General features: G+C 46.2%; 1 protein-coding gene across 5 annotated transcripts in view; it reads left to right on the top strand.

Annotated features, from left to right (window-relative positions):
- Positions 1-11,115: 11,115 nt before the first annotated feature.
- ULK1 (unc-51 like autophagy activating kinase 1) overlaps positions 11,116-27,828 on the top strand; it is a 130,726-nt gene continuing 114,013 nt past the window's right edge. For 2 of the 5 annotated variants that reach the window (XM_054996232.1, XM_054996229.1), the window contains exons 1-3: positions 11,116-12,187; positions 13,420-13,512; positions 13,621-13,662. In XM_054996232.1, the coding sequence (XP_054852207.1) occupies positions 12,098-12,187; positions 13,420-13,512; positions 13,621-13,662 (225 nt within the window). In that variant the 5' untranslated portion in view covers positions 11,116-12,097. Of the gene's footprint in view, positions 12,188-13,419; positions 13,513-13,620; positions 13,663-17,162; positions 17,214-27,828 lie in introns of those variants that run through there. The other 3 variants (XM_054996231.1, XM_054996230.1, XM_054996234.1) reach the window with 3 other exon arrangements.

Genomic DNA, 27,828 nt, shown 5'->3' with positions numbered 1-27,828 from the left:
GCCAACCAGTTACTATAGAGGGCTAAAAACAAGGCCTAGAGGCTGAGGCCTTCCTGCTCCTGCAGGTACTTGGTTTCAGAGACTTCCTGCCTCTAAATGTGGTGCAGTGGTTAAGAGCGGCAGGATTCTAATCTGGAGAGCCAGGTTTGATTCCCCACTCCTCTGCTTGTAGCCAGCTGGGTGACCTTGGATCAGTCACTTCAGAGCAGCAGGACTCTAATCTGGAGAGCCAGGTTTGATTCCCCACTCCTCTGCTTGAAGCCAGCTGGGTGACCTTGGATCAGTCACTTCAGAGCAGCAGGACTCTAATCTGGAGAGCCAGGTTTGATTCCCCACTCCTCTGCTTGAAGCCAGCTGGGTGACCTTGGATCAGTCACTTCAGAGCAGCAGGACTCTAATCTGGAGAGCCAGGTTTGATTCCCCACTCCTCTGCTTGAAGCCAGCTGGGTGACCTTGGATCAGTCACTTCAGAGCAGCAGGACTCTAATCTGGAGAGCCAGGTTTGATTCCCCACTCCTCTGCTTGAAGCCAGCTGGGTGACCTTGGATCAGTCACTTCAGAGCAGCAGAACTCTAATCTGGAGAGCCAGGTTTGATTCCCCACTCCTCTACTTGAAGCCAGCTGGGTGACCTTGGATCAGTCACTTCAGAGCAGCAGGACTCTAATCTGGAGAGCCAGGTTTGATTCCCCACTCCTCTACTTGAAGCCAGCTGGGTGACCTTGGATCAGTCACTTCAGAGCAGCAGGACTCTAATCTGGAGAGCCAGGTTTGATTCCCCACTCCTCTGCTTGAAGCCAGCTGGGTGACCTTGGATCAGTCACTTCAGAGCAGCAGGACTCTAATCTGGAGAGCCAGGTTTGATTCCCCACTCCTCTGCTTGAAGCCAGCTGGGTGACCTTGGATCAGTCACTTCAGAGCAGCAGGACTCTAATCTGGAGAGCCAGGTTTGATTCCCCACTCCTCTACTTGAAGCCAGCTGGGTGACCTTGGATCAGTCACTTCAGAGCAGCAGGACTCTAATCTGGAGAGCCAGGTTTGATTCCCCACTCCTCTGCTTGAAGCCAGCTGGGTGACCTTGGATCAGTCACTTCAGAGCAGCAGGACTCTAATCTGGAGAGCCAGGTTTGATTCCCCACTCATCTGCTTGAAGCCAGCTGGGTGACCTTAAGGGTGGCAGGACTCTAATCTCTCAGTTGCTTAAGAGCGGCAGGATTATAATCTGGAGAGCCGGGTTTGATTCCCCACTCCTTTGCTTGAAGCCAAATGGGTGACCTTAAGAGCGGCAGGATTCTAATCTGGAGAGCCAGGTTTGATTCCCCACTCCTCTGTTTGAAGCCAGCTGGGTGACCTTGGGTCAGTCACAGCTCTCTCAGAGTTTTCTCAGCCCCACCCACCTCCCAAGGTGATTGGGGGGTGGGTGATAATAATAACACAATTTGTAAACCACTCTGAGTGGGTGTTAAGTTGTCCTGATGAGCGGTATATAAATCAAATGTTATTAGCATTATTCTTAGTGTAGAGGGCTGGGGAAGGCCATGGCAAACCACCCCATAAAAAGCCTGCCAAGAAAACGTTGTGATGTGACGTCCCCCCATGGGTCAGTAATGACTCGGTGCTTGCACAGGGGGCTACCTTTACCTTTTTATTATGGATTAATGATGTCTTTGACAGGACTATCCTCCAAAATCCTTTTCATTTTCTGCATGTTTGCAGATGCTGGATCTCCACAGCTTTCCACAGTCTCTTTTAATGATACTTTGGGGGCTTTTTCATGCCTCAAATGGTAGGAATCCCCTCAAAAATGTCCCCAGCAGAACTCTCTGGTGTCATGGGAGTCCCTCGGGATGCCTTCTGTAGCATTTTTTCCAGCTTTTCATCCATTACATCACTAATTGCTTTTTAACTCTGAGTAACAAGCTACCGCAGGTGCCACAAACACAACATGCTCTGTCTTACTAATTAAGTCGTGATGCATCTAATTTGCTCAGAACAGAGAGATGAACCAAGATTGGGCTGTTAGACCTCTTCTGTCCAGACGGCAGTCATTTAAATCTTCCTCTCTCCACCGCTGTTTCCCAAACAATTCAAACCAGAGTCACATTTGGGGAAAGGAAGAGAACGAGAAAGAATTCTCTACCTTTGGAGAAGACCACAAACTGCATTTCTGCTTGAATCACAGTTCTGAGTGCACCTCCTGACTGGAAGCAGTCTAAACCCAGCATAATGACTCGTGAAGAGATACAACAGGGAGCCTCTTCTAAGGCTAAATCATTCTACTGTATCTTCGCATAATCCAACATCACCCAGTTCACGTAATGGAATCCTCTGCCCCGGCAAAGATGATTGGAAAGGGGTAAGATCAGAACCAGGAATCGGCCAGAGATGCAACAAGCAGACCCCTTGGAACATATAGTTTCTTGGAGTCTCAGCAGTCTTTAATTTATTTAAAATCTATTCGGACATAGTTAACATGTGCTCAACACCAGGGCCGGTTTAATGTTCAGCAGCACACAGGTTCTTCCATTAGCAAAACATTAATTTTGCAGTGGATTTCTTCTGGCACTTCAAGAGTTCTCCCATGTGGAGTGTTCCACTTTCCAAACTGGGAGCGTATCAGTCGACTAATGCTCTGCTTCTTTTATTTAACACCACTGAAAGATTACAGATTGAGGACACACACACAACGCACACCACATTCATGCACTGTGTAATCTATACGTTTGGTCCAAACTGTAAATAGATCCAAACATTTGTACAGTAGCACCTTAAAGACTAACACATTTACAGCCCAAACCTAGGCACATCTACTCAGAGCTAATTCCCACTGTTTTCAATGGTGCTTACTCTCAGGAAAGTGCACGTAGGATTCCAGAACTGCATTGGGCTGTAACAGCAAAATAAAACAGGACTCCAGTGGCATTACAGAGGATTACAGAATTTAACATTCGATTTATATAACATTTGATTCATATTCTGCCCTTCAGGACAACTTAACACCCACTCAGAGTGGTTTACGAAGTATGTTATTATTATCCCTACAACAATCACCTTGTGAGGTGGGTGAGGCTGAGAGAGCTCTGAGAAGCTGTGACTGACCCAAGGTCACCCAGCTGGCTTCAAGTGGAGGGGTGGGGAATCAAGCCTGGCTCTCCAAATTAAAGTCCTGCCGCTCTTAACCACTACACCAAACTGGCTGTATTTGGCTCATGCAGCAAAAAGCTGAGAAATGTAGTGGCCCCTTAAGGACAACCCCCCTTTTTTATCTAAGCAGAAGCCTTCTTGGATTAAAGCTCACTTCATTAGATGGGTTCTGGTCCACGAAAGTGTTTGAAAGAACAAAAATGCGTTTATCTCTGAAGTGCCACTAGACTCTTGGGTTGTTTTCACGAGCTTTCATGTGACATAAGGTTTTGTGAGAGAGGCCCCATTGTCAGAATGATGAAGCATGGGTTGATTCATTTGGCATAGGCAGATATATGTAACTATAAATAATGTAAATTAATATATATATAAAAAAATGGAACCTTGGGCCAATCACAAACTTTCAGCCTTGCCTACCTTATAGGGCTGTTGTAAGGACAAAGTGGAGGACAGGGGAACAGTGGGAGCGGTTTTGGGTCCCCCTTGGCGAGAGAGACTGGGGATAAATAAACAACTAAATAAAATGAATAAATATATACACATCGTATAGAGAGCAGAGGAGGGTTTTTTTTAAAGAGAGGCCAAGATTTTTCTGTTGTCAGGTTGTGTGGCAGAGGAAGGTCTGATCAAGGATCCAATCTTATCTGAGGAAGAGAGCTGTGGTTCTCGGAAGCTCACAATGCATCTGACGAAGAGAGCTGTGGCTCTCGAAAGCTGACGATGCATGTGACGAAGAGAACTGTGGTTCTCGAAAGCTTAAGCTACAGCAAAGTTGGTTAGCCTTAAAGGTGCTACTGGACTCTTTACTATTTTGCTACTACAGACTAACCCGGCTAACTCCTCTGAATCTAAGAGTGTGTGCTGATGAATTTTCTCATGGCCCTCTTACATGCCCAGGTAATCGCCACCTTGGGGGTCAGGTAGTGATTTTCCACAGGCCAGTTTGGTTAGGGAACCTGGAGGTGTTTTGCCATCTTCTGGGCATGGAGCAGGTGTCACTCGGGCAGTCGGGGGGGGGATCGTTGTGAATTTCCTGCATTGTGCAGGGGGTTGGACTAGATGACCCTAGAGGACCCTTCCAACCCTATAATTCTATGACTCTGTGAAAGTCTTCATAGCATATGTAACTGGCATGGTGTAGTAGTTAGAGATCTGGATGAAGATCTGGGAGACCCTGGTTTGAATCCCCACTCTACCACAGAAGCTTGCTGGGTGACCTTGGGCCAGCTATTTTCTCTCAACCCAACCTACCCCACAGGATTGTTGTGCTAAGGAAAAAGTGGAGAAGAGCTGATCAATTTGGTAAGTCGCTTTGGATCCCCATTGGGAAGAAAAGTTGAGTATCCATATCTAAATTTTAAAAAGTAAATTAAACTGAAAAGAGGGGGTGTTGCTTTCTATTTTGAGAGGCAGCCAGCAGCTGCCAGCGTAACCCCTATGAGCTAACTGGGTTTGCCCAGTAGAGTGGCATCAGTATCTGGAGCCAGGTAGCTGAGGAAGAGGCTGGTTGCTGGGGAGCTTGATAACATTTTATGTGCTATGTGCTCTTATCACCTCGAATAAGATCATCAGAAAAGTGTATGTGTGTTATATTTAGTTTGGTATTATTACTGGAATCATATTAATCTTACAGGGCTGTAATTCCCAAGGAGAGGACAGAAGCCAGGGTTCCAGTTGCTTCACAACTGGGTGGATTTTGGCAAAGGACTCTACCTCTTGGTGAGATCCAAAAAGTTGAATTGGCTTACCACAGATGGTTTCAAAGACAACCAGTTACTTGACTGAACTTAAAAACATTGTTGGCAGCAAGTTTCTGTTTTTTCTTTTCTTTCTGCACCTATGAGTTGGGTTTGAAATTGTTCTGATTTGTTGAAAGGTTGATGCAAAGAAATTTTTTTAACTTACATTTGTGTTGAAAGTTTGCTTCCTAGTTGGCCCCTTAGAACTTGGCTTGCCAAGTCTCCTTACTCTCCTGGACAGGGGGGGGGTGGACCCAACACCTTTCTCTTCTTCCCGGCAGTGGCGACATCACTTCTGGGAAGTGATGTCATTGTGCAAGGTGGGGGAAGACATGCTCGTTTCACTGTGGGCCAATTTGGGCCCTCGACAGGCCCAATTTGGCCAATTTGGGGTCCAAATTGGTCCACTGCAAGGCACGGGAGTGGTACGATGATGTCAGTGACATCACGCTGGGGCCGGGAGCGTGTCTGAGAGGCTCATTCCCCGCCTCCCCCCCTGCCAGACAGGTAAGCGGTGGCAGGGGGGGGCAAAAGGTGGGAGCGAGAGATCCCCCAGCCCTACAGGGTGAATGGGATCCCTACATAGAACGCACAAAAGAGGTTACACCAGCATTCCCCCTCAATAATTAAAAAAAAAACAGTGTAAACTCTTTTTAAGGAGTAACCTAAATGTCACGAAACAGTGTATAAGCATTCAGGATCACCAATATGACACACTTCTCTTGGCCTGTTTGGCCGGCACATGTGGACTCCTGACAGCAGGGCTGGTGTCGCCGGGTCCTCTGATAGTGTCACAAGACTGTGAGGACAGAGTTGGCCCAGGTTTGTTGCGTGAGCTTGTCCTTGGGTGGACATCCATCAGGTGGGCCAATATTGCTGGTAAGTAGTTGCTTCAGTCAGAGCTTTTTTTCTGGGAAAAGAGGTGGTGGAACTCAGTGGGTTGCCCTCGGAGAAAATGGTCACATTGCTGGTGGCCCCACCCCCTGGTCACATGGCTGGTGGCCCCACCCCCTGAACAGAGGGCGGGGCCACCAGCCATGTGATCATTTTCAAGAGGTTCCGGAACTCCGTTCCACCGCGTTCCAGCTGAAAAAAAGCCCGGGCTTCAGTTGGGGGAAGGGAGTCTTTCTGTAAGCAAGAATGAAGCTATCCTCTACTTTCCCAAGGCCCCAGAGGAAAGGGTCATCTTCCAGGGGAGGCTATAGAATTTTTGACCCCGCTGAAATCTCTCCAGCATGAACTGTTGCTAAAACAAGTGGCATTCTTCCACGCATCCCGTAGAAGGTGACTCCATTGGCAATCTGTTTGTGCAACTGCATTGCTTTTCTCAACTCTCTACCTTCCTGAGGAGGAAATTCCGTTAATTTGCATCACGTTTTCTTAATGGAAAGAAAGAAACCGGTACAAATCGGTGAAGGAAGAATTCGCTTCTGCCGTCAGACAATGCTAGTAAAAGCCTCTGACACATGAGCCACAGTTACACAATGAGAAGGAACATTCTCTTATCACTCCTGGTCAGTGTGGCCTTTTTGTGATGCAAAGCACAGGCTGGGATTTTGGGGGTGGCAGCAGAAAAGGCGGTCAAGGGCTCCATAAATCTCCAAGTGTGTTTTGCTGCCTGCCTCGGAGCTGCCTAAACAGGGGGTCTGTCAAGCACCTGGCAGGCTACAATACGTAGCTGGTGAGACATATTCGTCTTGGTGGTTCAGGCTTGAGTTAAAGGCTTGGGTTATGGGTAGTTTAATAGTCAAAGGTCTTTGCCTTGACACACTCAGTCATCAATCCATGCCTGAGATTGGCACAAAATACCCAAGGGTCCCCCACCTCTGCAAAAAAAGGAGGTGGGAGAGAATTCCCCATGTGAAGGAGAAGTTTGGAGTAGTGGTAAAGAGTGTGGGACTCTAATCTGGAGAACCGGGTTTGATTCCCCACTGCTCCTCCACTTGAAGCCACCTGGTGACCTTGGGTCAGTCACAGCTCTCTCAGAGCTCTCTCAGCCACACCCACAGGGTGTTTGTTGTGGGGATAATAACAACACACTTTGTAAACTGCTCTGAGTCATCCTGAAGAGTGGTATATAAATTGAATGTTGTTGTTATTATTCGAATTATCCAAAACAATCAACAATAAGCAGAGGTCATATTATTATTGATTGGCCTTGCTAAGCTGATACAAGTTTCCACTGGAGACCTAAGTATCAACCAGATATCGGCATAATATGTATGCTATTCCAAGTAGCGCCGTCTTTTGCAGTTCAGTAGGTGTTATGTTAGAAAACTGCAGTTTTTCCATATGAATTGCAAATTTTTTCGAGATGCTTCCAAGTGCCCCAATGACAATGGGGACTACTGTTGCATTCTTCTTCCACACTCAGGTGGTTTCTATTGCCAGATCTCTATATTTAATCATTTTTTCTTGTTCTTTTTCTTCGACTCTGACATCCCCAGGAATTGCAATGTCAATTATCCAGACTTTTCGATTTTCTACAACTGTTATGTCTGGTGTATTATGTTCAAGGTGCCGATTAGTTTGAATTCTGAAATCCCCCACGATCTTGACTTCTTCATTTTCTAGCACCTTTTCACCTGATGTTCCCATGAATTCTTTGATACTGGCAAGTTATACTTTTTACACAATGACCAATGAATCAGCTTTGCAAACCTGTCATGTCTAGCTTTGTAGTCCATCTGTGCAATTTTGCTGCATTCAGAGATAAGGTAGGGCACAGTTTCATCTTTTTCATCTTTGGATTTTCACTGATTTTCTGAATTTTGGCTTTCATAACATTCATTTGCGATGCTTGTTCTTGCGCTGCAAAGATCAGACCTTCAGTTTCTCTCGATTTTTGTTGTTGTTATTAATTTGTGCATGCGAGGCAGCAGAAATGGGAAAGCTGTCCTCTCCTCGCTGTTTTTGCAGAGGGGGGAAGAAGCTTGGGAGAAAGGCAAGAGCTCTCCTCCCCCCTGCGGCAGCTTTCCAAGCTCATTTGGGCTTTTTAAAATGCAAGCCATTTCCCAACGCTGCTGTGCGTCTGCACCAGCCCAGGTTGGCTTCATGAGAACTCATGAAGGAAGTAACTTTTAGAGTGCACACCTGCCACCCAAAATGGCATCTCTGTGTTTAGCTCCTCCCCTTGGTAATGCCCACGTCCTGACATTGTATGGCTCTATGTTTCATTCTTGTTTCATATCATTGGCTGCCACTAGCTGGTGTCATGGAAATGTAGAACCTTGTGATGGCATTCATGGGTGAATTTTACTATATGGAGGGGAAAGAGGCCAGCCAAACACACAGTTGCTGTTTTTGACGGCAGCCACGTGTTTAGTGATATGTCTACTTTGGCCCAGGAACAACCATTTGGTGATTTTTCCCTCTCTCTGAGAATGCACAAACCAGTAGTTAGCTATGATTGTCCTTAGCACTGATCAGAATTCAATGAAGGGCCTTTGAGAGGTATGGTTCCCAATCACTAGATCAGCGTTTCCCAACCAGGATTCTGCAGAACTCTGGAACATTGTCAGGGGTTCTACGAGAAATTATGAAATAAATATTTTTTAAAAAATATTATGAAAAACCCCAAATATCCCTCAAAACATCATAGTTATCAGAGGTCATTCCATAGAAAAAGAGCTGGAGGAACTCATTAGCACAACTCATTAGCATATGCCATGCTGCTTGACAGCACCAGAAGTGTGTCATTAGCATAACTGATTTGCATATGCCACACCCCCTGACATCACCTATCCTGGCTGTTTTGGACCCAATCCTGGCCATTCAGGGCCGAAATTGGGCCCAAAATGGCAAAAAAAGGGTATGAAAATGATCGAAAGGGGGCCCATAATGGTCAGGATTAGGCCGCTGCTGAGTAGGAGAGTGATCCAGCACCCGTCAGAGGCCCTATCCGGGCTGTTTCGGCCCCAATCCAGGCCGAAACGGGCCCAAAATGGCCGAGTCAGGTGGGTGGGGCCACCTGACATGTGACCTCTTTGGGGAACTGCTGGAACTGTGTTCCTGTGCGTTCCCCCTCAAAATGAGCCCTGACAGTTATTAAGGTTTTGAATATATATGAATTGTGTTCCCCACTATCAACTTTTACTGGCTTGTAAAGGTTTTCATAGGTAGGTTTAGGTGGGTAGCCATTTTGGTCTGCAGTAAAACAGCAGGATTTGAGTCCAGTGGCACCTTAGAGACCAACAAGATACCCTGAAAATCTTGTTGGTGTCTGAGGTGAGACTGGTCTCCAATCCTGCTGTTCAGAGGTAGCAGTTCCTTGGAATTTGAGGGATTAATTTAGGCATTCCTCCATGGATAAAGGTTGTGAAACTGAATTCGATGCTAAGAATCATGAGAGCGTTGTATAATGGTTAGTGGGTTGGTTTTCAACTGCAACGGCCTGGTTCTCAATCCTCGGTCAGCATTCAACTGCAGCTCATGAGTTCCCCTACATTTCTTTTAAAGGACTTTCTTTTTCTTTTGCAAATGTAGCTGCTAGATATTTTTTTTCCCCCACCGCATGGTAAACACCACTCATGGGTGGCTTTTTCTAGTAAAACAAATGACAGTGGAGGAAAAAGCAAGAGTCCAGTAGCACCTGTAAGACTAACAAAATTTGTGGTAGGGTATGAGCTTTCGTGAGTCACAGCTCACTTCTTCAGATAATGACAGTCGGAGCTTATCTGAAGAAGGGAGCTGTGACTCATGAAAGCTCATACCCTACCACAAATTAAGTGCTACTGGACTCTTGCTCTTTTCTACCGCTACAGATTAACATGGCTACCTATCTTGATCTATTTCTATAGAGGAAAGAGTTAAAGTTTCATTTCTCATCTCCCTCTATCTTCCTCCTCCTTCTGACCATAAAGTCTACTTAAGCTCTTAGCTGGTCACTGTTCTCAGCCTAAATGACCGTACAGGGTTTTTTTGAGAGTAAAATGAGTGAGGGGCCCCATTCCTTTGGAATCGTTTCCCCAACGAGGTTCAAAAAGCTGCATCTTTCCTGACTCTTTAAATATTTCTCTTGGCACTTGAATACGCTTGGACCTTCTGTGACTATCCAGTCATATCTGCTGTTATGTGACCAAAAGACTGAGCTCCAAATTGGGAAGACCCTGATTCGAATCACACCTCTCTCGTGGACTAATTAGGTGAGTTTGGGGTGTATGCGCACTGCCAAGACCCACCATACAGGTCTGCCCTTAAGGTGACAAATAAAGTATGAGTGTGAAGTATGATCGATGTATTGTTTACTGAATATCCCAGCCATGGATCGTATTGACTTACACTATGTAATGCAGCTTGAGTCTCAGTGAGAAAGGCGAAATATAAACAATGTATATGGAAATAATGTATATAAATAATGTATACATAAATGTATGTTTTCTTGCGCTCTTTGGCAAAACCAGTAGTAGATTCTTGGATTAAAATCTGAATTGGAAAGGACCCCCCAAAAAATCCCTGCTCAAACATCTGGTGGTCTGTGATAAGTACTACCACTATTACTACTACTAGTAGTAGTAATTACTACTAGTAGTAATAGAGGAAGAAGAGGAGGAAGAACAGGAAATAGTAATGAAAAGAGAAGGAATTAATATTAATATTATTAATAATGATATTAATAATAATAAAGAGAAAGAAGAGGAAATGGAATTAATAATGATGATAATAATAATAAAAAGGAAACAAAAGAACGGGGATGTTATGTTGTCAGTCCTAGAATTACTTAGGCTCTGTTTCTGCATTTCTTCAGCTCTGTATTGGATTCCTGCTAAAGTTCTGTCTTTGTAAACTTGCATTTATAACCCCTACGGCATTGTTGATTGAAACGGCCTTGATATTGACCGTGCTAATCTCACGCTATGTAATCCGCCTGGAGCCTCAGTGAGAAAGACGGCCTATAAATGCCATAAATAAATAAACTCATTTTTAGAGTCGTTGTTATTATTATTGTTGTTGTTGATGATGATGTTTTTGTTGTTAGCCGGCCCCTGGGGCTGCCCTCCTTTCTCCAGCGGAGCGCACGGCTTCTCAGGTGACGCTCTCCGCGTCGCGCAGCCCGCCTGACTCACTGCCGGCCGGCAGCCGCCGCTTCAAATGCCGCCTGCCCGGCCCTGCCGTCGCCTTTAGGCGGCTGCGCTGCTGCGGTCTCCGTCTCCATAGCTTCGGTGCGCTCAGGGCGCCTGCGCGGCCGGCCGCATAAATAAAGAAAGAGCCCAGCAGGAAAGGAGGAGGCAAAAGCGAGCGGGCGCCGGCGAAGGAGCCCGCGAAGCTCTCCAGCGCCGCGGTCGGTCTTTTGTCTGCGGGGGACCGGCGGCGGCTGCGCCTGCTCGGCTCGCTCTGCCTGGAAGGAAGCGGCGGCGGCACCTGCGAAGCCCCGTCCCGGGCACACGGAAAGGGGCATCCCCGGCGCGCATCTGGGCAGCTGTTGCGCAAAGAGACAAAAAAACCTGCTGGGGGGGGGGAGGTAAAAAGACGGGGAGGGAAAAAAAGGCAGCTGTTAAGGTGGACTCGCTCTTAAGGTGGACGGATTCTCGAGACTGTTGTCGCGGCTCTTAAGGTGGATCCTTTTTTGAAAGGTGGATCGGACGTCCAGGTTGGAGTTCTTGGTTTTGGGGCATTGCATCAGTCGGAGGTTTTTTTTGCAATTATTCTTGATTGGAGTTTTGGGTCTTTTTTTTATTGTTCGGAGATGGATCGCTAATCCTTTGGCCGACGGGGCGACGATCTTCTTTCTATTCTTCCTCCCCAGAAGACCAAGAGGGTTGAATCCAGGGGAGGGGGGTGAGTTCTTTCTTGCGTTTGCGATTTCTCCCTCCCCTCCCTGGCAGAAATGGGGCTAGTTTGCTAGCCGGGGCGCACGAACGGACCCTGTTTTTCCCTCCCCCTGTGACAATGACTAAATCCCGGCCTTTTTGCAGAAAAAGACAGCCGATGGAAGAAGCGGAGCTGGGGATTCAAAGCCAGAAATTTAGCAGCCGAGAATTGGACAGGAGAGAAGGTTTACTGTTTCAACAAGTTTCTAGTTCTTCTTGATTGTTCTTGAAAGGAGGGGGAGGGGCCTCTTTGAAAACTTAGCATTTTTTTTTTAAAAGAAAAATATAAAATAAGGAGAGAGAGAGGGCTTTCGGGCAGCCGTCCGTCTTTTCCCCTTGTTTTCATCTCTACATACTTTTTTTTTTGTCACCAACCCTTTTCAAGAACCAAAGGAGGACTAAAAGACATGGAAACTGTTGGGAAATTTGCATTCAGCAGGAAAGACTTGATCGGCCATGGAGCTTTTGCGGTGGTTTTCAAAGGGAGACACAAAGAGGTAACTTGAAATAAATATAGAGAGAGACAGAGAATTTTCCTCCATTTTTTCCCCTCCCCCAATTGATCTGGGAGGTTTTTGCCTTCTGTTCTTTGTGCTGGGAGATGGACAGATCTTGAGGGATCTCTTTTTTCTCATTTGAGGGTAATCTGTTTTGATCGGCTTTTTAAAATATGTACATTTTTGTCCATGAATATTAGACTAACTTCTGTAAATACGTTTACTTTTGAAAGTTCTGTTTAATGCACAGAACTTAAGCCAAAAACACATTGGCTGGAATCACCTGTCCTTGGAAGTGCGCTGGCATTCCCGGAGATGCAAATACCCCTCTGCATTTCAAAAAGGTCTTTCTTCCAGGTAGATGCCACTGAAATCTAAAAGGGCTTTATTCTAAATAAATAAGGTCAGGATGATTAAAATCCCCTTGACTGATCTACTGCAGAGTAAATCCCTTGACATCAGGAGAATGCCCTTCCAAGAAAATAGGGTGGGGGATTCCAGTTTGTTGTGAGTTTTTTTTTTAATTTGTATTTTTATTGCTACTTTCTTAAAGTAACTTTGGGGGAGTGAATGGATTTGGGGGGAGGTTAATACTCCATAGCAGGCCACAAGCGCTAGAACTTTGGATAGGCAAACAAAACCAGGCCTTGGTTCTGTGGCCTGTCCCACTGTTTGGGATCTAAAGCTGCACGGAGCCAGCGAGCAAACATTGCAGTACGGAATTATAAATATTCAGTTTGGGTGTGCTGCCTCGGAGACCAGAAGGTGAAAAAGCAGCCCTTCTGCTGTCGATTTCCAGAGAGTCGCAATTGCTTTTAGAGTCTGTCTGGCTTCTTATCCCCAAAGATTAGTTTACGTCTCCCTGGTGTCCTTCCATTGTTATTCGTATCTCCTTTGATTGCATCTGTTTTGTTTAATCAAAGCTGTAATCAGTGGATTAAAAAAATACATTCCTAAACCTGCAGATAAGCTCCTGCAATTCGTGTATGGCTTAAATAAGAGATAACGGCCATATAAAGCTTCACACAGAATCTGTCTTGGGTTCTTCTTGAGGCGTTGGCAATGCCGGTTCATGAAAGGGCATGTCTGAACACGTCTTGAGTCTGGGTCAGGATGTCGGGCAGAGCTTCAACCAGTTCTTGTGTCTTGAAGCACTTTGATCCGTTCATGAAACTGCCTGTGTCTCTTGGGTTTATTTCTTTAAACTGTGCCTGTACATTTTGCACTTTCAGAAACCCGAACTGGAGGTTGCGATCAAATGCATTAACAAGAAAAACTTGGCCAAATCCCAAACTCTGTTGGGGAAGGAGATTAAAATACTCAAGGTAAAAACACAAACACCCGAACGCCTTGGACTTTGCAGTATTTCAATTAAAGGTCCTGTTTTTTTGTATGTGTGACTTTGTAATGCTTATCTGTCTTTCTCCTTCTAGGAACTGAAACACGAAAACATCGTAGCCTTGTATGATTTCCAGGTATTAACTTTTCATCGCTGTTGATGGGTTGAATGGGGTGCGATGATATGGAGCTTAGACGTACCAGGAGATTTGTTTGGGAGGCTCTGCCTCCCGTAGCCAGAAAAGTCTGCGTGTATTGTGAAAACTATTTGAGCTCTTACCCGTTGGCCCGAAATCTACACATGTGGGAGTGTAGATGCCTGAAACAGATAAATGGGATGAAGGAGACTCTTTACAAATGCTGTGAATGGATACATGGTATATAGCATGTTTCTAAATGATGCCGTCCGATTGTTAATGGCTGCGTTGTTTTCACCGTCTGTTTTTTAGCGTTTAATTATACAGCGTTCAGAATTTGCTGTATAACCCACTTGGTCTTATGCTGGCCGGTCTACGGAGTTGACAAAGAATGCTAAACTCCCCTGTTTTGTGGCTCTTTGTAGGATACTTTGGGGGTGGAGGCCGTGGCTTAGTGGGAGAACATCTCCGTGGCGTGGGGAAAGTCCCAGTTTTATCCGTGGAAGCGCCATTTGAAAGTATCAGATGGTGTGAACGATGTTTGCCGGAGACTCTGGAGAGCCTGTCTGATTAGAACATACGGACTTTGACAGGCTGGTTGCTTGACTCTGTTGAAAGCAGCTGCATCGGTGTTTTGGACCGGATGGCCTTTTCCTAGAAAATCAGCACTGAAATCCTAGAGGGGTGCCCATGTGAGCCTGTTGCAATCAAAATAAGTAGGCTGTCCTAGGCAGAAACTTGGAGCCGTCATCGAGTGTCGCCTAGTTTAGCAAATCTAGGAATGGCAATTCTTTGTTTTGAAGGGTCTCTGTGCTGGTTCTGCATCTGTGCTTTTCTCGAACGCATCTGAATTTTACATGATTGCTAGGGCAGAGTTACTCCAGTTGAAGCCCATTGAAATCAGCGGGCTTAGACTGGAGTAATTCTTCGCAAGATTGCACTGCAAATTTCATACTGTACTCAGCCCCTTGACCCTGTTTTTTTTTTTTAGAAAAATAAGCTTTTATATAAATCTATGCCCAATGAGGACCCTCTCTGTGCATCTGATGAAGTGGGCTCTCAGCCACGAAAGTGGAGGCTTACAACAAAAAGGCCTCTCAGTCTTTAAGGTGCCTTAAGACTCCTGTTATTGAAATCCCCATTTCCTACCCACCTATCCCACAGAATCTTTCCTTCTGTGAAATTTTCGTGCGCTATCCCAGATGGAACTTGTGTTTCTGCACTGCAGTGACATCAACAGATAGAGGCGGCTCTTCTGGTGTGTGTGGCTGGCCTAAAATGCTAGTTTGGATAGCGAGTGCTGACTTTCGCGAGTCAATTCTCAAATAAATGTTGTTCGTCTTTAGGGTGCCGTGGGAACTCTTGTTTTGTATCACTATTGCAAATTAACACAGTTCCCCATCTGCAATTATTTCGAATCACTCTGTCAGTTTCCGTCCTGGAGGTCTGTTTGTTTGTTTGTTTTGGGATTTAGAGCCCTGCTTTGCTGCCCAGTTTTGATCAGGCATCTGATGAAGAGAACTTGATTCTCGAAAGCTTATGCTACAATAAAATTGGTTAGTCTTAAAGGTGCTACTGGACTCTTTTTGATTTTGCTACTACAGACTAACACAGCTAACTCCTCTGGATCTGCTTTGCTTCTGTAACTGCCACGGGATTTGCAGCCCAGATAACCAAGTTCTCCTTATTCCTTATCTCAGGCTTGTTGCCCTGTTTGGTGTCACGTGGCCTGCAGGCCTCCTTGTTTGTTGACATTCCTCCTGCGCTCTGTGGTTGGTTAAGCTGGGCCTTTGCGTCATTGGTGCAACTAGATCCCATGCATATTTGGTGCAGGGTACCCGCAGTGCCTTCTGGGAGACGTAGTCTCTGGGCCTCCTCATGGATCGGGCTTTCGCTTTCGCCCTTCTTGAGCAACGGACTGTCTTTCCCAGCGTGCTTTTCCATCTGTCTTTGAAAGGAAGGCTGGATGTTGCATTGGGGGGGAAGGTTATCTTGGGTCAAATAATCAGGAAGCAAATAGGTTTTGCGCAGTCTCGCATTTTAAAGCAGATGGCTAGGGTATTTTCCCCCAGTGCATGTTTTCCTGCTTTCCCCTTTGGTGATGCAGCATGGATTATAAGGCGTGTCTTGCAAAATCAGAATAAATAAATAGTCTTTGGCTCTCAGATAAATCCAAAAATGCAAGTTGTTTGAGGTTTCCTTTCTTTTTTAAAGAAAGGACTTTGGGATTTGCAAAAAGGCCAGTGTTTTTCCTTCTGCTGAATGTAATTATTTATCATTTTATTTAAATAAAATGGCTTCCAACCAGTGGAGAAAAACAAATCCGAATACAAAAGGCCGAGAATTAAAAATGGAAAATAAAGCCAGAGTCCACCATTGGAACCAGTTTTTAAACTGCTTTTAAACATTTAACTTCCCATACATTACTGTCGTTTTAAAACAGCAGATCACTACAAAATGCAAGGTGGAAGTCTGCCCGACAAAACAATTGTTATCAGTAATTTGTTTTAAGCTTCCACTTGAGTTCCATTTTGCGAAACAAATGGGTTTTTCTTTTTATATCAAGAGAAATGGAAAGATTTAAGCATCCTGATTAGAAGCATATTACGAAGTTATCCATGATAAGCAAATACACTTTGCAACATGTAGAACTGGTTTATCTACAAACTGAAGCAAAAAACCCATCAGTGCCTCTGGGTTTACATTCATCTAAATTTACTGCTCTTTGATGGGTCAATTTTCTATCATTATAATTCAAACTTCATGTAACCACCAAGTTTCTGGAGAATCAACTTAGTAGCCAGGATGGATTTGTTCCAGTTAATAAATGATACTTACAGTATTTAAAATAGGCACTACAGCATTCCTTCTGAGGCTTTGTGTTCTTATAGGGAATGCTTAGAGGGAAGCTCTGACAGCTTAAGTAGTTATGGTGGCTAAATGGAGCCTCCATGTTCAGAAATAGTGTGCCTTGGAATGCCGATTGGGAGGGTAAACATCAGAAGGAGAGGTCTATGTCCTATTTAAGACCTTTTAGGAGCTGGGGAAACTTGATGCTGTTGTAGGTCCAGCATTTGCTCTTATGGGCTGTGGCCCATTGATACTACTCAAAAGCAAAAGGAAAAGGTCGGTAGGGCGAACAAAAGCCAGGAAGCCAGGAATCTAGGCAGCTTGGCGGAATGTTGGACAAGTGACAGTTGAAAAGTCCATTGGACAGCAGTCAGAGAGCCAAGCTGCAAGACTAGGATGCCTACATTTCCCATCAAAACTTGAGGGAAGCTGACAAGGGTCCAACCAGTGTCAGGCGTCACTTGTGGTTCCGCTCCAAGATAACATGTTTCTGTCTATCTGGCTGTTTTTGATGAATTTAGTATTTGTACATGTTGGCAGAGAGATTAGGATCACCCCTGTGGCAAAAAGCATTTATTTCTCTCTGAATTCTTCCCGTGAAAAAGTAGATGCTGTTGTTCTGTTTCTGAAATTGGCCTGTCCGATGCCACAGGGAATCCCACGAGCAAGCCTGTCAGACAACCACCCGTTAGGGTTGCCAGGTACGCCTCACCTCCCGTCAGTCCCTGGCACTTAGCTTGTGTGCTGCAGGAGTTCCTCTTTTGCGCATGCACGCCCCAGAGCCGGTGTGATGACATCACTTCTGGAAGTGACATCACCACGCTGCCAGCGAGAGTGCTCCCGTGCTCTGCACAGGGCCAGTTCAGCCAAATCAGCCCCAAACAGCATGGGAATGCTCCCATGGGCAGTGAGACGATGTCACTTTCAGAAGTGACGTTGCTGCACCAGTTGAGATTGTGCACTCCTGAGGCGCCTGCTGGTGGTGGGCAACCTGCAGGAGCTTGTCCCCTCTCGCCGATTGCTGGGAGTTTGCCCGCCACTGGCAGGCACCTGCGAACCCTACTGCCCATGCCTGCTGACTGCTCTCCTGCGCCTGACAGTCACTCTGGGTCGGAACATGGAAGAGGTCCCGTTTCGACCCATCTAAGCCATCGACCATCATGACATATTGTGGCAATGAGTTCCGCAAGTCAACTGCTCGTTCTTGTGTGATGTATTGCTTTGGCTGTCTTGAATCTGCTGCCACCCACTTTTTTAGGGTCATTCCGAGTTCTAGTATTAGGAGAGAGTGAGTACATTTTCTTTGCATCTGCTTGTTGTACATCACGCACAACTCTGTAGACCTCAGTCACCCTTTCCCCCTCTAAACTAAAAAGCCATCATAGGCCAGGCATTTGAAGTGGCATAGGCTTGGTCATCGGATCAGGGCCGGATCGACGGTGGGGCAGAGGGGGTAGTCTGCCCCCGGCTCCATCAAAGAGGGGGCGCCAGGTGCAGTTGCCGGCTCCCGGGAGTGCGCGGGCGGCTGAGCAGAGGGCAGTGGGAACCCACCCGTGCCATTCGCCAGCCGCGAGAGCAGGGGATGCACGGTAAGCCTGCCGCCCCATTAGTGTACCACCCACACAGCAAGCTGGCTGCCCCCTCAGCAGGGCAAGCGAACAGCACGGGCGGTCTCCCAGCCACCCACACTGTCGCCCCAGCTCCGTGGTGCGCCGGGGCAGCCGGCTTGCCGTGCGGGGCGGTGCACTCCGCAGTGCATGATGACGTCACGGAAGTGATGTCATCACACAGAGCCTGGAGCGCACGAGGCCGGACTTGGGTTGCCATGGGCGCCGGCAACCCTATATCCGGCCCTGCATCAGATGCCCATTGAGATGCCTTATCCAGAGGATGGCCTACAAGAGAATGTGATTTAAATGGAGACGTTTGTAGGCTAGTTCCAGGGCATCTTTTCTAGAACCAAAACCGGACTTTCACTGAGTCCACATCTTTAGTTCAACCTTTTTGAGAGAGATCGTTGCTCCCAAAGAAAGGCAGTGTTGTGTAGTGGTTAGAGTGTCACACTAGGTTCTGAGAAACCCAGCTTTAAATCCCTAGTCTGCAATGGAAGCTTGCTGGGTCACCTTAGCTCTTGGGAAGCCAGGTGGCCAAATGGCACCCCGGGAGCTCTGGGGTAGGGCATGGGGCAGGCATGCCGATGCCATGTTTAAACCAAAAACCAGATGTGACATTAGCGTGGCAGCCAATGCTGATGTCACATTCACGTTTCCACCCTGACATGACGTCAGCATGTAGTGCCTCGTCATTTCTGCCTCCCCACTCCTCTCCCACCAGCGCCAGAAGCAAAGAGGGCAGTGGTGGGAGAATGCTTGCCTGAAGTGGGCAGCTGGCATCCCTACTTGGTAACTGGCATCTCTGTGCAGGTCAGTCACTCTTTCTCAGAGCCAAGCTACAAGTGACGCCTGACACAGGTTGGACACTTGTCAGCTTCCCTCAAGTTTTGATGGGAAACGTAGGCATCCTGGTCTTGCAGCTGTAATGGAGAGCCAAGCTGTAAAACCAGGACACCTACATTTCCCATCAAAACTTGAGGGAAGCTGACAAGCGTCCAACCTGTGTCAGGCGTCACTTGTAGCTTGGCTCTCAGTGTAACCTCCCTCATAGTTTTAAATGGAGGAGAGGAGAATGATGTAAACTGCTCTGAGCCCGGATTGGGGAGAAAAGCCAAGAATTAATGAAGTAAGGCAAAGGTAGTCCCCTGTGCAAGCACCAAGTCATCACAATGTTTTCTTGGCAGACTTTAAGGGCTCCGTGGCGCAGAGTGGTAAGCTGCAGTACTGCAGCCCAAGCTCTGCTCATGATCTGAGTTCGATCCCGGTGGAAGCTGGGTTCAGGTAGCCAGCTCAAGGTTGACTCAGCCTTCCATCCTTCCGAGGTCAGTAAAAGGAGTACCCAGTTTCCTGGGGGTAAAGTGTAGATGACTGGGGAAGGCAATGGCAAACCACCCCATAATAGTCTGCCAAAAAAACGTTGTGATGCGACATCCCCCCATGGGTCAGTAATGACTTAGTGCTTGCACAGGGGACTGCCTTTACCTTTGCCTAATGAAGTAAATAAATGAGAGCTTCTGGGGGCAATCCTACTTGGAAGTAAGTCCCATTTGATTCATCGGGGCTTGCTCCCAGGGAAAGCGATTTTAGGATTGCAGCCTGTGTGTCTTACCTGCTTAGTTAGTATCTCCATTCCATGTTGGGTCTGGGGAGTAATACAGAAGATGGAGCATATTTCTTTCTGAAAGACGTACTCCGTTCCCTCCGACACGATGCATGCGTATGAGGGGATGGCATGCTCCGTAGGTTCGTATCTTGCCCAAAGCTTCCCCAAACCTGGTGCCATTCATGCCACACTCCATGTGACTGGTGACCTGCCTTTTGCTTTCTAGGTAAGGAAGAACTCTTTTCAAGCTCCTGTCAGAGGCTGTGATTCCTTTCGTCTAACAGGGTCGGCAGAGTGCTAAATGGGGTCATTGAGTCTACTTCAGTATAAGGCATCTGCTCGGGGCATGTCTGTATTGCAAACTCCCATCTGTTGCACGGGTATGGTTTCTTTGCAAGGAATTCTGGGAACTGTAGTTCTTGGAGAGATCTCTGGATCAGAGCTTTCTGCACCCTCACAAAACGACAGAATGTCTTGGATTGTGGCCACGTCTGATGCTTAAACTGGCTGTGAACTGGGTTGTAGGTGTGGTGTAATTATTTCATAATCTGTCTTTAGGGGAAGGACTGGAGGAGAGACCCCTGTTCCCGCTTTATTCCACTTTCTTTGTTTTGTGACGATTTTCTCTTCCCCAGCCCGGTGGCCGTTTGCCAGTACCTGAGATATTTATTGTTCTGTTGTTTGAAATTTGCTTCTGTGCCTCAAGTTTGCCCTTGGTAATTAATGATTCTAAAAATAGGCAGTGGTTTTTTTCGGAGGGTTTCTAAATTTGTATTGTTTTTTTCCAGGCTTGACTTTTTAATGTTTCTTGCTTGGTTGTCTACTCCTCCTTTTTGTTCCGTGATGTCTTGTAGCTTTCTGCCTACCACACACGCCAAGAAATAGGTGACAGAACCACAGCGAATCGCGTTACCAAGTGATGGAACACCAAGCTGTTGTTTGCTTGCATTTATTTTTCAGTATAGAAGACATTTTTTAAAAAAATACACAAACAGAAAACCTATTGCCTGACACAAGGTTAGATTTATGATGTAATAATTCAGAAGAAGCAACACCCGAACTTGTCATCCTGTTGAAATACGGCTATTTGTGCTGTAAGACAGAGTTTCCTCTTCCATCCTAGGGGGTTAAAAAAAAAGTCTTTGTTTTTGCACATCTTTTTAATACTGGCTTATGTTGCAGGACAGGCAGCCAATGACCTGGCTAGATATGTGTGGCTGAAATAATATGAAGTGAAGTTTTTCCCATTTTAATTTCTGCTTAAAGTGATAGCTGTATGAGCAGAGATGGATAGACAGATAGGTTTGCCAGCTTCAGGTGGGGAAATTCCTGGAGATTTTGGGATAGCAACTGGGGAACATGGATTTGGGGAGGGGAGAGGCCTCCTTGGGGTATAGTCAGGGCTTTTTTTCGGGGAAAAGAGGTGAACTCAGTGGTGGAACTCAGGACCGCAAAATAACGTCACTTTGGGTCAGCTGGAACAAGGGGGGAGTTTTTTAAAGTTTAAATTGCCCTCGTCGAAAATGGTCACATGGCAGGTGGCCCCGCCCCCTGATCTCCAGACAGAGGGGAGTTTAGATTGCCCTCTCTAAACTCCCCTCTGTCTTGAGATCAGGAGGCGGGGCCCCCGGCCATGTGACCATTTTCTAGTGCTGCCGGAACGCCGTTCCACCACGTTCCAGCTGAAAAAAAGCCCTGGGTATAATGCCATAGAGTACACCCTACAAAGCAGCCATTTTCTCCAGGAAAACTAATCTCGGTCATCTGGAGATCAGTGGTAATTCCCAGAGATCTCCAGGCACCACCTGGAGGTTGGCAGCTGTAGCCGATTCTCCTCCTTTTTAAGACTTTGAGAGAAGGGAATGAGACTCAGCTGTTGACTGATAGAAGGAAGTTGTGTTGAGAACGAGGAGAGCTTCCTAAAATGTACAGCCTCTAGCAAATGTTGAAAGCAGGATGCTGTGAGTTAATCACAGATGGTAAGCGTGTCTGTCTAGTTGCCAAAGACTGACCCATCATCAAATCAAAGTGCCATGTTATGGCTGATTTGGGGGGAAGCATTTCAGGGTATGAGACAACGCTGTTAGATTGTCCGACTGCGATCTGGGAGACTTCGGTTCAAATCCCCAATCTGCTGTGAAGCCGTAACCAAGTTGGGGCAGTCACATTTTCTCAGTGTAATCTACCTTGCAGGGTTCTTGTGAAGGTAAAGTGCAGAAGGAGAACCTGGTTCCACCTTGATTGCATTAAAGGAGGGGTGGGATAAAGATGTGCATGACAGAAAACTTGATCTACCTGCATTTCTTGCCTTCTCCTTCCAGAGAGCTGCTGTAGCATAGTGGTTGTGGTTGGGCTGTGAATCTGCACTCTGCTGGTTCGAATCACACTACAACCATGAACTCAATGGGTGGACTTGGGTAAGCCACTCCTCTCAGCCCCAGCGATATTACAGGGATAATGATAACACTGACTCTATTCACCTCTATGAATGGAGCACTAATCTGTCTAGAAGAGTGGTATACAAGCACAGTTGTTATTGCAGTGTTTTAGCCCTTCACATCTGTACCTGTTGCCACTCCCATCTCTATATTTATTTATTAAAACATAAACCCAGCTTTTCCTCATGGTTCAAGGCAACTTACAATAATAGATTAAAACATTTTTAAAATATATTGATTTTCTCCTTTCCTGTCAATAGGTAAAAAGGTAAAGGTAGTCCCCTGTGCAAGCACTGAGTCATTACTGACCCATAGGGGGACATCGCATCACGACGTTTTCTTGGCAGACATTTTATGGGATGGTTTGCCATGGCCTTCCCCAGCCATCTACACTTTACCCCCAGGAAACTGAGTACTCGCTTTACCGACCTCAAAAGGATGGAAGGCTGAGTCAACCTTGAGTCGGTGACCTGAACCCGGCTTCCGCCAGGATCGAACTCAGGTCGTGAGCAGAGCTTGGGCTGCAGTCCTGCAGCTTACCACTCTGCGCCACAGGGCTCCTTTTATGTATGTATGCATGTATGTATATGTAAGGTTCTTCCCACCTCCGGCCAATCTGATCTCTCGCATCTTATGATAGCTGCACAGTTTGTCAACCTTCTCCAGTGGACACCTTCATGCCAAGCAATTTAAGCATCTGAACATTCTGCAGAATTGTTCCTCTGCAAACTGGCGAGTCAGTGGCTTGCTGGTGAAAGCCAGTTCTTAGAATTAAGATGTCTTTCACTTTGTGATGCTGGTAGATTTTTAAAATTGTGGGGATGGGAGAGCCCACCTCTGCTCTTTCTCTCCAGACTGTCTTACAAAATCTGCTGTGGTTTAGAGCGGTCTCTCAAAGGTTTCGAAAATAAATGGCCTCGTTCCCTGTGCCATTATATATTATTGAACAATGCTAATGGGGCCAGCGTGAAGCAAAAGGCTGTGTGAGATTGTCCCTGATGAAGGATGAATCTGTTATTTTTAGAACGGGAGAGATGATATCTGGGAGCTTGCTCCAAATAGGTGTGAGCTATTTAGGGTAAAACTCTGTATCTGTGTCCGAGCACGCTGTGGAGATTAGCTAATTTTATTTTGGCACGAGCCCATGCACACGCAGTTCGTACGCAGTGCTCTACGTCACAGGTGGCCAACGGGCGTGGCCCAAGGGCCCCAAAGCAGTTTGATTTGGGAGCCCGGGCAATTGTGCCAGATTTAAATCAAGACTTAGTGTAAGGTTGCTGATAGTTCCTCTCGTACAGAAAAGAAAATTTGTTGTAAGAGAGAATTCATGCTTAAAGCTACGGCATTTGCTATCACTGATGGGACGGTGTCTGCTGTCTCACATAACTTTTTAAAATGATTATTGATTATTTTCTATTTTATTGGATGTTCCGCCATCCCTGCAAGCAGGCTAGGCAAATCCATGATGGTTAGGAATATCAGTGGTGGCTAAACAGAACCTCCATGTTTAGGAGCATTGTACCTCTAAATACATGTTGCTGGAGGGCAACATCAGTGGAGGAATGCTACTTAACTTGCTTGCTTATTTTGAGTACATTTTTGTCCTGCCCTTCCTCCAGCGTGCTCATGGCTGTATCTAATGGCTTCTCTTCTACCATTTTACCCTCACAGCAACCCTGTGAGATAGGTTAGGCTGAGAAAGTGACTGGCCCAAGGTTATCCAGAAGAGCGGAGCAGAGATTTGAAACTGGGTCTCTCAGACTGTATTCCAGCACTCTTAACTATTCTATTATGATGGTTCTCATAGGAGGCTTGTGGGCTTGCCTTGGCAACTTCTGTCGGAAATAGGATGTTAGACTAGATGGCCGTTTTTTTTGTCTGATCCCAAAAGAAACCCAGAAGTGATCAGTCCTCTCTAGGAATAGCCAGAAATTCAATTTTTTTCCATAGAGTTTCTGGCTATTCCTAGAGAAGTGTAACTACACCTGGGTTTTCCCAGGAAGTGACATCTCTCCAACAGCCTCCCTCATGTCCTCTCATCTCCTGCTAGTTTCCAGGCAACCCTAATGGGCCACTCCATTAATTACCATTGTTTAGGGTCTGTCAAATCGGGGACTGAAATCATGGTATGAAGCTGGTTTACGAACCACTGTTAGTCTGGATTATGGTTTTGTGTGGTATATGGATACATCTGGGCTTGTGGGAGAAAGAGCAAAGACTATGAACCCAGACAAGGTCTGGTTTTACAAACTAAGCTGAGTCAAAATGAATTGTGCTTTCACGTGGTGTTCACTCTGGCCGTTTCCACACTACTTACCTTCATCCCGAACGGCATGAAAAACTCACGGAAGATGGCGTCTTCTCACGCGAGTTTTGCGCGACATCGTGCTATCTTCCACGTTTTTTTTCGCAACGTTCCGCAGCGTTCTGGATGAAGGTAAGTAGTGTGGAAACGGCCAGAGTGCTTTTGGTTGTGTTCCACTCCCTTCCTCCAACTTTGCTGTTTTTGATCCTTCCATGAACCTTCTTGGCAGATGATGTTTGTCCTTTGCAATGTACTTGGCTAATTTCTTCTGGTCACAACACAGCCCTTTGGAATCCTGGAGGGTGTTGGCTGGGCCCCCAGCACCTGCTCAGAGCCCACACTTGCTGTGAGCATGTGTGTGTTGTCATGCAACTTCAAATCCTGAAGACAGCGAGCTACCTTCGTGTGTAAGGACTACCTTTCTGAAACCAGGGGTTTTCTTGCATCTCTAGAGAAGGCACCGGAGAATGGGTTTGCTCCCATCGTCTGTTGTTTTGAGCAAATACATTCACTCATCACAACAGGGTGGGGCCGTTTTGCCAGTTTTTGGAAGTGACGATCTCTCTTACTCAGTTGTTGATGTTACCCATCAGTTTGACAGGCCTCATATTTCCCTCCTCATCACCTGATTTCACATCAAGAGCAGCATTGGTGAGAGAGACAGATTAGCAGACTCTCAAACTTCCTTCTGGAAGCCGGCTGCAGAATTACTCAGCGTCCTTAAGGAATATTTCCCAAGAGTAATCGGAAACCGGCATGCGGTTTTGTTTTTGAATGCAGCGCTGGGGTCTCGGGTTACTTTCGCGGTGTCGTTCACAGGGCTCTTTTCTCTGGGCTCCGTCAGCATTTCCATTATGAAAATATCCCCTTCAGAAGCAATTTTATGAGTGAGTTTGTAAATGCTTTTCAGCTGTCTGTCGGAAAGCTGGCCCGCTTGGGTTTCCAGGGATTTGCCCACGGCGTAAAGTTTCAGGCTTGGCGCTTGGAAAATGCAGGGAAGTTATAAGGGAGAGGGTAGGCTCAGCGTTGCAGATGGGAACATTTTCCTAGCCCAGGAACATTTGCTAATTAACATTTATCTATCGATTTATTTATTTACGCTATTTATAGTCCCCCTTTCCCGCTTGGACGCCAGGCGGATTACACAGAATAAGTCAATACAGTGAACAGGATAGGGCATTCAATGGATGATGCCATAGGGTTTGACTTGTAGAAAGCTGGAAGCAGTCGGAGATCGGAAACAGTGGAGAAGTGAGTAAACAACTTGTAACAGTGGTTAGAGTACCAGTCTACAATCTGGGAGACCCCGGTTCAAATCCCCACTCTGCCATGGAAGCTTGCTGAGTGACCTTGGGCCACTAACCTTAGCCTAACCTTCTTCACAGGGTTGTTGTAGGGATAAATGGAGGAAAGGAAAAGTATGTAAACAATTTTGGGTCCCCATTGCGGAGGAAGGCAGGGTATCAATGAAGTAAAATAAACAAAATGACATATTAAACAACAGACCTTACATAGGAGGAACCTACTTAGAGCCACAGGTAGTATGAGCTGTATACAGTGGTATAGTTTACAGTCCCTACCCCTTTGCCTCAAGTTTCTTTCTGAATCATTTTGTTACAGTATAGCTCCCTTTTTCTGTGCAAAAAGCTCTGATTTTTAACTCCTGCTTCCTCCAGTGAGGGTCTGCATTTGTCAAATGGTAGCTTGCTGCAATATGCATAGAGCTGGGAGCACCCCTGGACTTTTGTAGCGTTCACCTCTTAACAGTGAGAAGAATTGTGCCTCACTTGTGCCGGTCATAAATACCATATCTTTCATCATTAAAATAAATGCATCTCTTTTGTACTCAGGCAGGTTACCAGACTACGAAGAGTGAGAATGCGCTGTAAGGAACTAACTTAAGAATTAGGCAGTTATTGAAATAATTGGCTAGCATCCAAGAGACTTATATGGGCTCCTGCGAAGAGTCGTGAGGCGTGTATGCCTCGAATATCAGGCTCATGTGACCGAGTGGCAAAATGCTTTGGGAATGGGTGGGAATTTCAAAAGCAGTTTGGAGTATGGCAGGGAGATCTGCCAATCAAAGCAGGAAAAAGTTGTTTTGTTTTTTTTAAACAGAATCTCACTGGTTATTCATTGGGTGCGAGCAGCAATGTAGCATTTGGAGCCCTACCAATGAATATCACATATGCGTTCTAGCATGCGTACTCAGTGGGAGCCCGCATGGAGGGAGAGCAGGGCCTGAAAGAGGGCCAAGCTAGAAGTGACGAATGACGCTTGAATGGCAAGTGAACAGACTCGCATGTATTCCTCCCTGTTCACTTGCACTCCACTTGCGATCGAGTGGAGCACAAGTGAACAGGGAGGAATACATGTGAGTCTGTTCACTTGCCATTCAAGTGTAATTCATCACTTCTAGCTTGGCCCTGAGTCTCTCCCACACTATTGCAGGGCAATATGGAGGAAGGAGCTTTGAACTCAAGGAAGCAAAAATCCCTCCCCTTGGGATGATGAGCCTGAGGGCCAAGATAGAAGTGACGAGTGACACTTGAACGGCAAGTGAACAGACTCATGTGTATTCCTCCCTGTTCACTTGTGCTTCACTTGCGCTCCACTTAGGGCCAAGCTGCACATGACGAATGACACTTGAACGGCAAGTGGATTGAGTGGAGGGCAAGTGAACAGGGAGAAATACACTTGCCGTTCAAGTGTCATTCGTCATGTGTAGCTTGGCCCTTACATGATCAAGTGGAGCACAAGTGAACAGGGAGGAATACACGTGAGTCTGTTCACTTGCCGTTCAAGTGTCATTCCTCACTTGTAGCTTGGCCCTAAGTGGGGAGGGGAATTGGGTTTGGAGATGGGTGAAGCATTTGATGGACCACCTCTGAGCCTGAATTCCTTGCCTATTGACTGTGTTAGTGCCAAAGGGTAGGCTCAAAGCCATCACTGGGAATGGGATTTGGGCATTATGGGGAAGGGGGCCAAATAAATCCATTCCTTTGCCCCTTAAACTTTCCTATAAAGAATCTGTTGGGGAGAGGTGAAAGAGATGGGGAAACAAGTGTAAGCCTGTACTGAAAAAGGGGTTTGGAGCCTAGGACCTAGGTCTGATTAATAGACTGCAGATGTATAGATCGACTAGACTAGCAGACAGAACTAGCAGATAGGTTTGTATTAGTTTGCATGTTCAGTAAAGGCTCATGGGGCATGTGTTAAAAAACCTAGAAGTGGTATAATGCAGAACTAGGCTAGCTGAAAAGACTGGAAGGGAGAGGGCTGACGCTACTGTTCTTTGGAAGGCAAAGCTTGTTTCCAAGCTTTGGCTCCGAGAAGGTCATAGAGCCGAAACTGCTA

The sequence above is a fragment of the Eublepharis macularius genome, chromosome 13 (genome assembly GCF_028583425.1).
Source record: "Eublepharis macularius isolate TG4126 chromosome 13, MPM_Emac_v1.0, whole genome shotgun sequence".
Classification (NCBI taxonomy): domain Eukaryota; kingdom Metazoa; phylum Chordata; class Lepidosauria; order Squamata; family Eublepharidae; genus Eublepharis; species Eublepharis macularius.
The sequence above is the reverse complement of the archived record's forward strand: the minus strand, read 5'-3'. Positions and strand labels throughout refer to the sequence as shown.